At 50.6% G+C, this 13,526-nt stretch overlaps 1 protein-coding gene across 6 annotated transcripts in view; it reads right to left on the reverse strand.

The window, feature by feature from the left end:
• Positions 1-5,876: 5,876 nt before the first annotated feature.
• The window catches only part of c26h2orf42 (chromosome 26 C2orf42 homolog), a 28,365-nt gene continuing 20,715 nt past the window's right edge, over positions 5,877-13,526 (reverse strand). For 5 of the 6 annotated variants that reach the window (XM_038785252.1, XM_038785247.1, XM_038785248.1 and 2 more), the window contains 4 exons: positions 13,032-13,139; positions 11,498-11,598; positions 9,054-9,216; positions 5,877-7,655 (listed from right to left, as the gene is read on the reverse strand). In XM_038785252.1, the coding sequence (XP_038641180.1) occupies positions 7,483-7,655; positions 9,054-9,216; positions 11,498-11,598; positions 13,032-13,139 (545 nt within the window). In that variant the 3' untranslated portion in view covers positions 5,877-7,482. The remainder of the gene's footprint in view (positions 7,656-9,053; positions 9,217-11,497; positions 11,599-13,031; positions 13,140-13,526) is intronic. The other variant, XM_038785253.1, reaches the window with a different exon arrangement.

Below are 13,526 nucleotides of genomic sequence, written 5' to 3' on the forward strand. Positions count from 1 at the left end.
GACTGAATGTATCCAAATGACAGCGTCCGGGTAACTGGGATTGGCCAGCGGGTCGGGTCGCCCTCCCTCCCCGTCCCCAGCTCAATGCGGGTCCGGGGGCTTTAACTCTTGTTGCAAACGTACTGCCTTCCAGGGACAAGTGGGTCGAATCGATCCCTCAATCTACTCACCTCCAGGGGTCAAAAGCAGCAGTCCCACGCAGCAGAGAAAAGCTGGCATTGATATAGCGCCTATCGTGGCCACCTCCCCCGCCCCCCACAGGAGGAGATGGGCGGCACAGCAAGCAGCGTATCATTATTTCTTTTTAAAAACTTTTTTTTAAACTTAGAGCACCCAATTCATTTTTTTTCCAATTAAGGGGCAATTTAGCGTGGCCAATCCACCTACCCTGCACATCTTTGGGTTGTGGGGGTGAGACCCACGCAGACACGGGGAGAATGTGCAAACTCCACACGGACAGTGACCCGGGATCGAACCTGGGACCTTGGCACTGTGAGCCAGCAGTGCTAACCACTGCGTAACCGTGCTTCCTCAGATCATTGTTATTTCAGCAATGTTGGGGGTGGGGTGGCACAGTGGTTAGCACTGCTGCCTCGCGGCACAGAGGATCCGAGTTCAATCCCATCCCCGGGTCACTGTCCGTGAGGAGTTTGCACATTCTCCCTGTGTCTGCGTGGGTCTCGCCCCCACAACCCAAAGATGTGCAGGGTAGGTGGATTGGCCACGCTAAATTGCCCCTTAATTGGGGAAAAAAAATTATTGGGTGCTCCAAATTTAGGAAACAATTCTACAATGTTGGTTGGGGGAGCAATATTGGCCAGGACCTGAGGGAGGGAGTAATACCCCTCCGCCTCTTTGCACTGGGCGCTCTGGGATCATCCTGACATTTCAACCTGACAGTGCAGCCTCCCCTCAGTCCTGCACTGGAGTGTCAGCCTATCCTCGAGAGTGCCTGCGCTCAGATTTCTTTTTTTTTTAATTTTAGATTACCCAATTATTTTTTCTATTAAGGGGCAATTTAGAGTGGCCAATCCACCTACTCTGCACATTTTTGGGTTGTGGGGGTGAAACCCACGCAGACACGGGGAGAATGTGCAAACTCCACACGGACAGTGGCCCAGAGCCGGGATCGAACCTGGGACCTCAGCGCCGTGAGGCGGTTGTGCTAACCACTAGGCCACCGTGCTGCCCTACGCTCAGATTTCTGAGGTGAAACTTGAAACCCACCACCTTGTGACTCTTTGAGGAGAGAGTGCTTCACATTGAGCCACAGCCCAGAGCGTGTGGTAACATCAACACCTCCGAATTAAGCACCTCGGGCAAATGGGACTTGAATGTGGCCAAGAGTGAGGAGAAAAGCCTTGGATGGAGTTTGCACATTCTCCCCGTGTCTGTGTGGGATTGACCCCTACAACCCACAGATGTGCAGGTTAGGTGGATTGGCCACGCTAAATTGCCCTTTCATTGAAAAAAAAAAATTGGGTACTCTAAATCTAATAAAAAAGGAAGGAGCTGCGCTCCGAAAGCTAGTGATTCAAAACAAACCTGTTGGACTTTAACCTGGTGTTGCAAAACTTCTTACTGTGCCCACCCCAGTCCAACGCCAGCATCTCCACGACATAGAATATAAGAGCAGGGAGGTTATGATGGAGCTGTATAAAATGCTGATTAGGCCACTCTATAGGATGTGATTGCGCTGGAGAGGGTGCAGAGGGGATTCACCAGGATGTTGCCCTGGGCTGGAGCGTTTCAGCTATGAAGAGAGGCTGGTTAGGCTGGGGTTGTTTTCCTTGGAGCAGAGAAGGCTCTGAGATTGAGGTGTATAAATTATGAGGGGCTTAGATAGGGTGGATAGGAAGGAAACTTTCTCCTTAGCTGAGGGGTCAATAACCAGGGGGCACAGATTTAAGGTAAGGGGCAGGAGGTTTAGAGGGAATTTGAGGAAAAACCTTTTCACCCAGAGGGTTGTGGGAATCTGGAACTCGCTGCCTGAAAGGGTGGTAGAGGCAGGAAATCTCACAACTATTAAGGAGTATTTAGATGAGCTCTTGGAAACGTCATAGCAAACAAGGCTACGGACCAAGTGCTGGGAAATGGGATTAGGATAGGGGCTTGATGGCCAGGGTGGACATGATGGGCCAAAGGGGCTCTGTCCGTCCTCTATGACTCTCTCTATGACATTCTTTTCTCACCTACATGATCAAACTCTTGGCACTCCCTACTCAACACCATTGGGCGAGCACCATTTCAAGTACTTGAAGCCATAGGAGGCGGCCTGTCAGGGTGTCATTGCCCGCATCTGCATCACCCCCCCCCCCATCCCACTCAATATCCCAGCAGCAGAATGGCTGAATATTCCTTCCTGACAGAGTTACTTACAGGCCCTGTCATATTTATTGAATAAAACTCAAAACAGCAACCACTGCATGTCCAGAGTGCCTTTAATTCAGTGAAACGTCCTTCGCAAGAGCATCGGCAACATCTGTTACTGAGCCACATGAGGAAGTGTGAAGACAGGTGAGCAAAAAGCTTTGTCAAAGATGTGGTTTTTAAGGATGGTCTGAATGGAGGAGTGGGAACAGGTCTTGGGTGTGCAGTGAAAGCGGGAAGGGTTCTGGTGGCGTCAGCGGAGACACGAACATAGTTAACGTTCCAGGTCCTCTCTATTTCCAAACATTTGGGATTTTTCTTCTTTCAGGCTCCCAGGATTCGCGCTATTCCGCCTTTGTGTGAGGAGTGGGTGTCAGCTCACATGCAGGCAGCAGAGCTTTCGAAAGAGCTCAGGCTCACGAGGGCTGGAAGGTGAGAATGGACAGGTCTAGAGGTCTGGGTAGCACAGTGGTTAGCACAGTAACTTCACAGCTCTGGGGTCCCAGGTTCGATTCCCGGCTTGGGTCACTGTCTGTGCGGAGTCTGCACGTTCTCCCCGTGTCTGTGTTTGTTTCCTCCGGGTGCTCCAGTTTCCTCCCACAAGTCCAAAGATGTGAAGGTCAGGTGAATTGGCCGTACTAAATTGCCCCTTAGTGTCCAAAAAGGTTGGGTGGGTTATGGGGATAAGGTGGAGGTGTGGGCCTGGGTAGGGTGCTCTTTCCAAGGGCCAGTGCAGACCCGATGTGCCGATGGCCTCCTTCTGCACTGTAAATTCTATGATTCCCACCGTGGATAAGCTGAGGCAGGGACAGAGCTAGGGGATGGTACGGAGGTGGAAGTAGCTGAGCTTGGCGATTGGAGCAGGTACATAGTCGAAAGCATCTTGAAGTCAGGTACAACAACAAGATTGCGAATGGTCTGCGTCAGCCTCAGGCAGTTTCCAGGGAGAGGGATGGAGTCCGCCATGTTCTGCCTCCGCAGTAACCTCCCTTGTAAACTGTTACGCATTCTATGGAGGTTAGATTCCAATAATCTACAAATATCTCAATTGGACGAGGCGTAGAGGTCGGTACTCAACTATGCCACTGGGCTGACATGATTGTGTGTGATTTGAGGTGAAATGGAGGTGGATGAACTGGGTGGATGCAGTGCAACGACATCTAAAGCTCGACGGCATGCAGGACTGAACGGGGCCACTTGCTAAGTGCCCCTGTAACTGGATTAAATATCCGCCAATGCCCTGGCACATTGTGACTGTACGGTGGACTGCTTAAACTCATCCGGGGCGATGCCCACTCTCTTGCCAGCCGTTCCTGCTCATGGTGGTAGAGGATATCAAAATGAGGAAAGTGGGCAACCCCCTGCCGATGGTGGGGATGTCGGAGTACGAGGGGGGGAGATGCTCGCCCCCCCTCTCATGTTCAGGATCACTAACTGGCACTTCTCAAGCGCCAATCTGACCAGGCACTTGCCAATTCTCTCACACGAAGGGCGCAAAACCGATATGGTCGAGGACAGAATGCAGGAAGGCCAAAGTCAAAACTGACGACACAGGACTGGATTTATTCCAGAGGGTTTTCCACAACGATCCAAGCATCATTTCCACAATCGGTGAAGGGGAAGAGCAGGATTAAATCAACCCGGTTAATGCAGATTGTATAACTGTGCATAATTTCTGAACATGCAGCATAACATAATTCATTGAAAGTCATTAGAAAATGGGGAAATGGAGGTCGTGCAATCCTGTTGGATGTAGATGAATAATTGACATTGGCTCTCAGTGACCTCTTGCTTACGCTCCCCAAGGTGGGGTAAAGGAACTCGGTATTCAGCAATAAGAATGTTTCAACTCTATATGACTCAACGATTCTTCTCTGAAAACAAGTTCACACTCTGGTTTTAAAGATAGCTCTTCGATTCACCTAATCGTGTTACACACACGGCTTCCCTCTTGACAAGTCTTATCGCGTCTGTCTCACATATTGCCTTTGTGTTAAGCAGCACTGCGTTCAGCAGTGGTTTAGGAAGGTTCCTAAAACCTAAATCAGCATCACCCTAATCCCAATGGCCCACTGGGGTAAAGGCAAGTCCCTGATGTAGGCCAGAAAGTTGGCCGAGCCGAGCTTCAGTCTGTGGCATCAGCGTCGGTATTGGGAACAGAGGATCTGGAGTGAACAGTAGCACTGGTGCTACACAACGCCAGGGTCCTGGGTTCGATTCCCGGCTTGGGTCACTGTGTACGGAGTCTGCACGTTCTCCCAGTGTCTGCGTGAGTATCCTCCGGGTGCTCCGGTTTCCTCCCACAAGTCCCGAAAGACGTGCTTGTTAGGTGAATTGGACATTCTGAATTCTCCCTCATGTACCCGAACAGGCGCCAGAGTGTGGCGACGAGGGGATTTTCACAGTAACTTCATTGCGGTGTTAATGTAAGCCTACTTGTGACAGTAAAGATTATAATACTGTACAGCGACTGTCATTGCTAAATGATGCGTAAGTGAGCAACTTTTTGGATGATTTTTCTCCATAATGAAAACCTGCTTGAACTAGGATCAGATAGGGGTTGACCGCTTGTGTGCCGTGGCAGCACCTCAACATGAATTAATGCTTTTGGAAGAGAAGCGAGCATATGGGAGGAAAATATAAATTTGCTGTGCATTCCCTATGGAATGTCACTGCTGCCGCAACATTTACGAGGAACTCACTCAGCTCCAAGTCAGGGGTCCAGCCCTAAAAGCACATAATCTAGACTGAAACTTCAGCTGCTTTATCAATACCTTCCATCCCATCATTACTCATTCGTGCCTCCTTAGATACAAGAGAGAACCTAACCATTTCTTCTTGACATTCAATGTCATTACCATCGCTGAAATCTCCCGCTTGAAACATTCTGGTGGTTACCATTGACCAGAATCTTAACTGGGTCCAGTCATATAAATACTGTGGCTACCAGAGCAGGTCAGAGACTGGGAATCCTGCGGAGTAACTCACCTCCTGACTCCCCCCAAAGCCTGTCCACCATCTACAAGGCACAAGTCAGGCATGTGATGGAATACTCTCCACTTGCCTGGATGAGTGCAGCTCCCAACAACACTCAAGAAGCTCCACACCATCCGGGACAAAGCAGCCCCACTTGATCGGCACCCCATCCACAAACATTCACTCCCTCCACCACCGACGCACAGTGGCAGCCGTGTGTACCATCTACAAGATGCACTGCAGCAACTCACCAAGGCCCCTTCAACAGAACTTTCCAATTCCGTGATCTCTACCAGCTGGAAGGACAAGAGCAGCAGATACCTGGGAACCCCACCACCTGGAGGTTCCCCTCCAAGTCACTCACCATCCCGACCTGGAAATATATCGGCCGTTCCTTCACTGTCGCTGGGGCAAAATTCTGAAACTCCCTCCCTAACAGCACAGTGGGTGTACCTACACCTCAGGGACTGCAGCGGCTCACCATCACCTTCCCAAGGGGCAATTAAGGATGGGCAACAAATGCTGGTCTAGCATTGCATAATTTTATGAAGAAAGGGATTCAGCGCAGTACTGAAGGCGAGCCACACTGTGGGAGGTGCTGTCCTATCGAAGAGTTGTCGATCCTGCCCTCTCTGGAGGGCACCAAAGATCCCGTGATGCTACCCCGAACAGGAGCAGGAGAGTTCTCCCAAGTGCCCTTCCCAATGCTTATCCCTTAAACAGCCTCTTTAAATTCAGATGATCATGGACAAAGCTACTGCAAATTGGAGCTATAAGGGCTTACAATCCAACCGGGACTAGCTTCAAGATGAATTTAATTGCCCCAAAAGGACATTGGGACATTCTGAGGTTGCAAAAGGCTATATAAAAATGCAGCTTACATATTCATAGGTGCCGGTTAGAACCAGCAGATAAGAAATAAGTTAAAGAGAAAAGAAAGAATGTCGACATCTCTTCTCAGCTCCGAGTTAGGTTGTAGGTCCACCGTGCTGAACCAGCAAATGGTTTTGGCTGACACTGCGATACTTGAAGGAGTGCTGCACGGTTGGAGGTGCCACCTTCAGCTGCTAAACAGAGAGCCAGCAGGTCCCTTCAGGTGGGTGGAATGGATTCCACAGCACTATGCAAAGAGCAGCAGGGAGTTATCCGACTGCCATGACCGCCATTTCACCCTTGAGCAGCACGACCAAAAGGAAAAAAAAAAAACTCGTGGTGATTTATCGCATTTGCTGTCCGGGGAGGACTAGCTACCTTGTCCTCCTGCACTTGAAAAATAATGAGTTGCGAAGCACTTTGGGGCAACGCAAAGACTTGATCAGATGCTATGGGGCAGAGGAATTCATGTACGGAATAAATTTTGCGTTAACTGTTATCCAGGCCGCAAAGTTGAAAATTTTCACTTTTTTAAAAACAGTTTTTACATTTCGGAAAGGCCCAAACCTGTACCTCTTCTTGCCTACAGGCAATAATCCATTCCAAGGTACAGCTTCAAGAGTGTCAAGTGCTTGCCAGTAGTCTTGAGTCTGACGCAACTGTTTCCACCCTTAATAGACCTCTCCGGTTCAGTCTGTATCGCCACCGGAGACTCTACATGTAGAGTGGAAATGTGATAACGTGCTCCTTATTTTGATATCCAGCTAGGGCTTCCTTTGGTTAATGGCCATGCACGTACCAGCCCAACCCAAACCTGCGCCATAAACCCAAGGACAAAACAACTGACCGCAATACGGGCGGCGCACCCAGCTCCGAATGATTTCTCTTTCTGCAGAAGAGCAGCATTGAGTTACACGCATTAGTGTTTGCATGATAGGTTAGCAACCCCCCCTCGACGTAAAGTGAAAATGGAAATCAAAGCTAACGCTCTCAAGGAGCTTTTAAATACAGTGATGCATTCTCAAAAGTCTAAATGAAACGAGCGTGTGGGATCGCCAGTCGGAGGGTCCAAACTTGATCGGTGCGTTTAAATGCAACCCAGGAGTCCTGGATCGCTCATTCCGAGGCAGGCAGTCTTCAAGCTCGTACAGTTCTTCAACAGGAGTCGAGCCAGGGTCCGAAGCGTCCGTTCCAAAAGAGGCAGAGGAGGCACTGGCCCTGATTTTCAGTGAATATTAATGGTGGCTAGGGGACGGACTAAGCTCAAGACTGTGTCCCAAGAGGCGGCTGCTGCTCTCTGCACTCAATGTGTCCGTTCCGATGGTGACCGTACACGAGCTTAATCCTCATTTCCCCAATCTTCAATCTGGGCAGGATATCTGGGATCCATTCAATAATAAATGGAGTGGGTTCTTTCTGCTCAGGGGACATGTTCCCTGGGTGCAAAGGAAAAATTCCGCAGTCAATTTCACAGTAGTCAGAAATTACAAAAAAAAACACCTTGTTAAAATCTGCTGACAAGCTCCCAACATGACGAAACCGGGCTGGGCTTTGCCGTTATCCCAAGAAAACAATAAATTAAGGAGCCTTCCCAGGAATTCATGCTGCATTTATTATCCCCAATGCATCTTAAGGGTTAAAACAACAACTTTTGTTATAAATATTACAGCACCTTTAACTGAATAAATCACCGGGTTTTTTCGCAGGCATATTATAAAGAAAAGTATGACAGCGAGGCACATAAAGAGATATGAGGACAGATGACCAAAAACTTGGTCAAAGAGGTAGGTTTTAAGGAGAGCGAGGCGGAGAGGTGTAGGGTGGGAATTGCGGGATTTGGGGTCCGGGGAGCCGAAGGCCGCCAATGGCGGAATAAATTAAAATCTGTGATGCTCAAGAGGCGGGAACTGGAGGAGCGCATGTACCTCGGAGGGTAACTGCCGGAGGAGATCAGAGATAGGCACGGGCCTGGTCAGTGAGTACAGGAATTGGGAGGAAAAAATCGGGAGTCTGAGACTAGGTTAGCAGTTAAGGTAATGTATTGGATAATGGGGATGGCTGGCGGCCCTCGAAGCAGAAAGCCACCTGGCCTGACTGGCACGTTTCCTCTGTTACTGAAGAAAGCACGGATGGAAACTGCCGAGAGTTTGAACACAATCGTCCAATCCTCCTTGGATAGTGGGGTGGCACCAGAATGTTCAACACGCGACGCCTGTGCTGAAAATGGGCTCCAAACCACAGGCCAGCCAGCCAACCAGCCCGACAGTGGTTCCGGGGAAACCTTCAGAGATAGCGATATGGGACAAAATTAACCAGCGCTCGGGAAGGTAGCACAGTGGTTAGCACTGTTGCTTCACAGCGCCAGGGAGCCGGGTTCAATTCCTAGTTTGGGTCACTGTCTGTGCGGAGTCTGCACGTTCTCCCCGTGTCTGTGTGGGTTTCCTCCGGGTGCTCCGGTTTCCTCCCTCAAGTCCCGAAAGACGTGCTTGTTAGGGTGAATTGGACATTCTGAATTCTCCCTCTGTGTACCCGAACAGATGCCGGAGTGTGGCGACTAGGGGAATTTTCACAGTCACTTCATTGCGGTGTTAATGTAAGTCGACTTGTGACACTAATAAAGATTATAATTGTGAAATGCGTTTTAATAAATGTGCCCAGATTACTTGAGGGGAAATCACGTTTGCCGAACGCGATTGCGTTTGGGCGGTGAATGACAAAGTACCACATGGCAGAGCTGTGAGCAAAACTAAAGGATTAAGGAAGAGCGAGTGTGGTCTGTCACTCTTGGATGCTTCCTCGGAATATGAAAACCCGCTCGTTACCCAGTTACTCACCGACTCTCAGAAACGTCTTGAGCTCCAGCGGCCGAATTGTTGGCTGCTTCTCCACCCGGCGGTACGCCTCGGCAATACTTTCCACCTGAACTTTGGGGCACTTAAATAGCTCGTACGTGCCATCGCGGTTTTCAATGAAACTGCGGGTAACTTCCAGAGGCACCTGGAATGACGGAATGGAAGGGTGCCGGGTTAGATCCGATTAGGCTGGTTACTCATCCTATTCTCTCACCGCACTGCAGGAAGGCTTTCAGAGGGGGAGGTGAGTGCAAACTTACGAGAATGGTCCCAGGGACGAGGGATTTCCGGGTCGGGATTCTCCGGTACCGAAATCACGTTCAGCCATCGGCCGGAGAATCCACGTTGGCGCCGCTTTTGCGATGCTCCGCCCCATACCAAATGGCGTACTCTATGAGTACGCCGCACGCCGTATGGATGGCCTCAGGATGGTCCTCTCCCCCCCTCCCCCCCCCCCAATGCTCTGCCCACGACTGGCCGAGTTCCTGACCGTGGGTCTCTCGTGCTATTTTTTCGTGAATCCTAAGTTGCGGCTGCGGACTGAGTCCAGCGCCGCCACAGTATGGGGGGGGGAGCCGATCTGCCGGGGGGGGGGGGGGGGGGGGGGGGGGGGGGGGGGGGGGGGGGGGCTTTGGCAGGGGGTACTGTTGGGGGGAATGGTCCGGAGGTGGCGAGCCTGGCCAAAGGGAGGCACTATCTTGCGAGATCCTCACGCCGCCGCCGCCGTGTGCATGCGCTGCCACTCACCCGGCAATTCTCCGGCCGTATCGGCAGCTAGAGCCAGGTGCTCTACGCTGCCTGCCTACTCACCCCGCCCCACCAAACGGAGGGACCGGCGGCCGTTTTGTGCCGATTTTCCGGTCGTAAAAGGCTAACGCTCCCACGCCGGCGTCAGGACATAGTATCCAAATCGGAGAACCCAGCCCCAGTTGTGTGGCCAGATTGGAGAAGCTGGGGTTCTCTTTGAGGAGAAGGTTGAGAGGAGGTTTTGATCGAGGGGTTCAAAATCATGAGGTGGTCTACCCGGTCTAGATGGAGCGATAATGTTCCCCTTGGTGGAAGGATCGAGAATCAGAGGGCACAGATTCGAAGTGATTGACAAAATGGCGACATGGGGGGAAAACTGTTTTTAAGAAAAACAAGCTCGTGGTTAGGATCTAGGAGTCAGATTTAATTGTGGCTTTCAAAGGGAAATTACTTCATTATCTGAAGAGGAAAACGTTGCAAGGCTAAGGGGAAAAAGGCAGAGGGGTGGACAGGAGGACTGGTCTTGCAGAGAGCCAGCAGGGGCACGACGGGCTGAATGGCCAACGCCTGCGCTATTCTAAGCTGCAAAATGAGGCGGCGGGCTCAGCAGGTTCTGGCTAAAATTAGCGGCCAGAATTTCAACACCGGTGTTGCGGGACCTTCACTCGGTTTTCAATTTGCCGGACCTGATCTGGGAATGCTCGAATCGGACAGTGGACGGCAACATGGAGAACAGCTTAGCTCAGAGTAAATAAGGAGAAACTGGTTCTACTGAAGGGGTAAGGTCAGTAACCAGGAGATGCAGGTTTGAGGTAATTAGCAAAAGAAAAACAGTAACAACGAGTCATTATAATCTTAAATGCATTGCTTGGAAGAGTGTGGGAAGCACTTGCATAAGTTTTTTTAAATAAATTTAGAGCACCCAATTATTTTTTACACAATTAAGGGGCAATTTAGCGTGGCCAATCCACCTACCCTGCACATCTCTGTACAGTGGGAGGAAACCGGAGCACCCGGAAGAAACCCACACAGGCACTGGGAGAACGTGCAGACTCCAGACAGGTACCCGAGTTTGGAATCGAACCAAGGTCCCTGGGGCTGTGAAGCAGCAGTGCTAACCACTGTGCTACCGTGTCGCCCCCATCTTTGGGTTGTGGGGGTGAGACTCACGCAGACACTGGGAGAATGTGCCAATTCCACACGGACAGTGACCCAGGGCCGGGATCGGCGCCGTGAGGCATCAGTGCTAACCACTGCACCGCCCATGGAGCATATACATTGGCGACTTAAAAAAGTAAACAGTAAGAAGTCTTACAACACCAGGTGAGTGATGAAGGAGCTACTCTCCAAAAGCTAGTGATTCCAAATAAACCTGTTGGACTTTAACCTGGTGTTGCAAGACTTCTTATTGTGCCCACCCCAGTCCATCTCCACATCAAAAGTGAACAGGACATACACTTGATAAAAGGAAGGTTTGCAGCACTGTGGTAAAGATCTCCGTTGACAGAGATTCCGCACAGGCCTGCTTTATGATTCGATGAGTAGTCAATCACTGAACCTCGCCAGGTGTTTCCCTGATTTCTATCAGTCCGCCAAAATGCAGCGACAAGCATTTTCCCTTGCTGCAGACTCTCTCGTGGCTGAATGGGCCTACCGTGGCCTGACTGTTGACCACCTACCTCCGGGGTGTCAAATATCTGCTTGACCTGAAGAACGTTTGTGATCTGCCAAGTGTACTTGGAGAACGTTCCCAGAGGCACGGCGTCCTTCCGAACAAAACCTACAAGACACAACAGGCACACTTCGGACGTCAGCACGGGTCAAAAGGCATGACAGGAAAGAACGGCTCATCGAGCGCTGTCTCCCAGGGCAGGCGCTCCAGATCTAAAAGCAGCTCAGTCCAGCGAATCAAAAAACAGTCTCCCTTGATCTCAGGAGGTGGCTATTTCAGTCGGATATTCAGGGGAAGCTTCTTTACCCAGAAGGTGGGTAGAATGTGGAACTCAAAAGGGCGGCACGGTGGCCTAATAATAACATTTATTACTGTCACAAGTCGGCTTACATTAACGCTGCAATGAAGTTACTGTGAAAATCCCCTCGTCGCCACACTCCGGCGCCTGTTCGGGTACACAGAGGGCGAATTCAGAATGTCTAATTCACCTAACAGCACGTCTTTCGGGACTTGTGGGAGGAAACCGGAGCACCCGGAGGAAACCCACGCAGACACAGGGAAAACGTGCAGACTCTGCACAGTGACCCAAGCCGGGAATCAAACCTGGGACCCTGACCCTGTGAGGCAAAAGTGCTACCCACTGTGCTACCATGCCAACCTAGTGCTTTGCACTGCTGCCTCACGGCGCCGAGGAACGGGTTCGATTCCGGCCCCGGGTCACTGTCCGTGTGGAGTTTGCACATTCAACCGTGTCTGCGTGGGTTTCGCCCCCACAACCCAAAAAGATGTGCAGGGTAGGTGGATTAGCCACGCTAAATTGCCCCTTAATGGGAAAAAAAGAATTGGGCACTTAAAATTTTTTTCACATAAAAAGTACCCAATGTGGAACTCATTACCATGAGGAGGGGTTTGAGGCAAATGGCATCAATACACGGAAGAGGGTGTTGGCTAAGTACGTTGTGGTATGGAGCTCCATATTTACGTGGCATCGTTCCTCCTGGATTCCAATGTGGCCATCTTATATTTATTTTATTTTTTTTTAATTTAGAGTACCCAATTTGTTTTTTCCAATGAAGGGGCAATTTAGCGTGGCCAATCCACCTACCCTGCACATCTTTGGATTGTGGGAGGTGAGACCCACACAGACAAGGGGAGAATGTGCAAACTCCACACGGACAGTGACCCGGGTCCGGGATCGAACCCGGGTCCTCGGTGCCGTGAGGCAGCAGTGCTAACCACTGCGCCGCCCGGATATCTTATATTTATGGCCCGTTGCACAATTTGCAATTAGACTGCAAAGGCATTGCAGCGGATGATCAGCCGCGATCATATCGAATGGCGGAGCAGGCTCGATGGGCCGAATGGCCTCTTCCTGCTCCTATTCCAAATGGGACAGACAAAGGAAACCTTCGTTCCAGCTGGCTGAGCAGAATTGGAATCGAGGTTCCCAGAAGCGGAAGCGCTCTATACAACCCACTACAGTGCCAAGGCCATAGGAGCGATCAGGGGGCGTCTACTTGCTCACAAGGAGGACGTGTTACCTGAGGTGAAGTTGGGCAGGCGTTTCTTTTTGCTTCCCATGGATATCCTCTGCTGCAGGGCGTCGAAAAAGATCTGGGGGACGTGGAACACCAGTGGCTCGGGCCTCCCTGCATCAACAACAACCTGCATTTTACGAGGGCCCACAGTAATCTGCATTCATGTAGTGCCTTTGAGAACAAGTTGCATTCATGTAGCGCCTTTGAGGTGGCAAAATGGCCCGAGATGTTTCACAGGAGTGGAATCGGGTTACAAACATGTTTTGGACCGAATCAAACAAAAAAAGACATCAGTACGGGTGGCCAAAAGCTCAAAGAAGTAGATTTGAAGATATATCTCAAAGGAGGGGGACAGACAGTTGGAGAGATTTAGACGGTGATTTCCAGAGCTCTGAGGGCAGCCTCCAATTGGTGGCGGAGATGCCAAAAAGGGAGACGCAACTGGAACCTGGCTCCCACGAGTGTGGTGGAAGGGGAGACGATGGATGATTTCAAAAG

Source organism: Scyliorhinus canicula, chromosome 26 (assembly GCF_902713615.1).
Source record: "Scyliorhinus canicula chromosome 26, sScyCan1.1, whole genome shotgun sequence".
Taxonomy (NCBI): domain Eukaryota; kingdom Metazoa; phylum Chordata; class Chondrichthyes; order Carcharhiniformes; family Scyliorhinidae; genus Scyliorhinus; species Scyliorhinus canicula.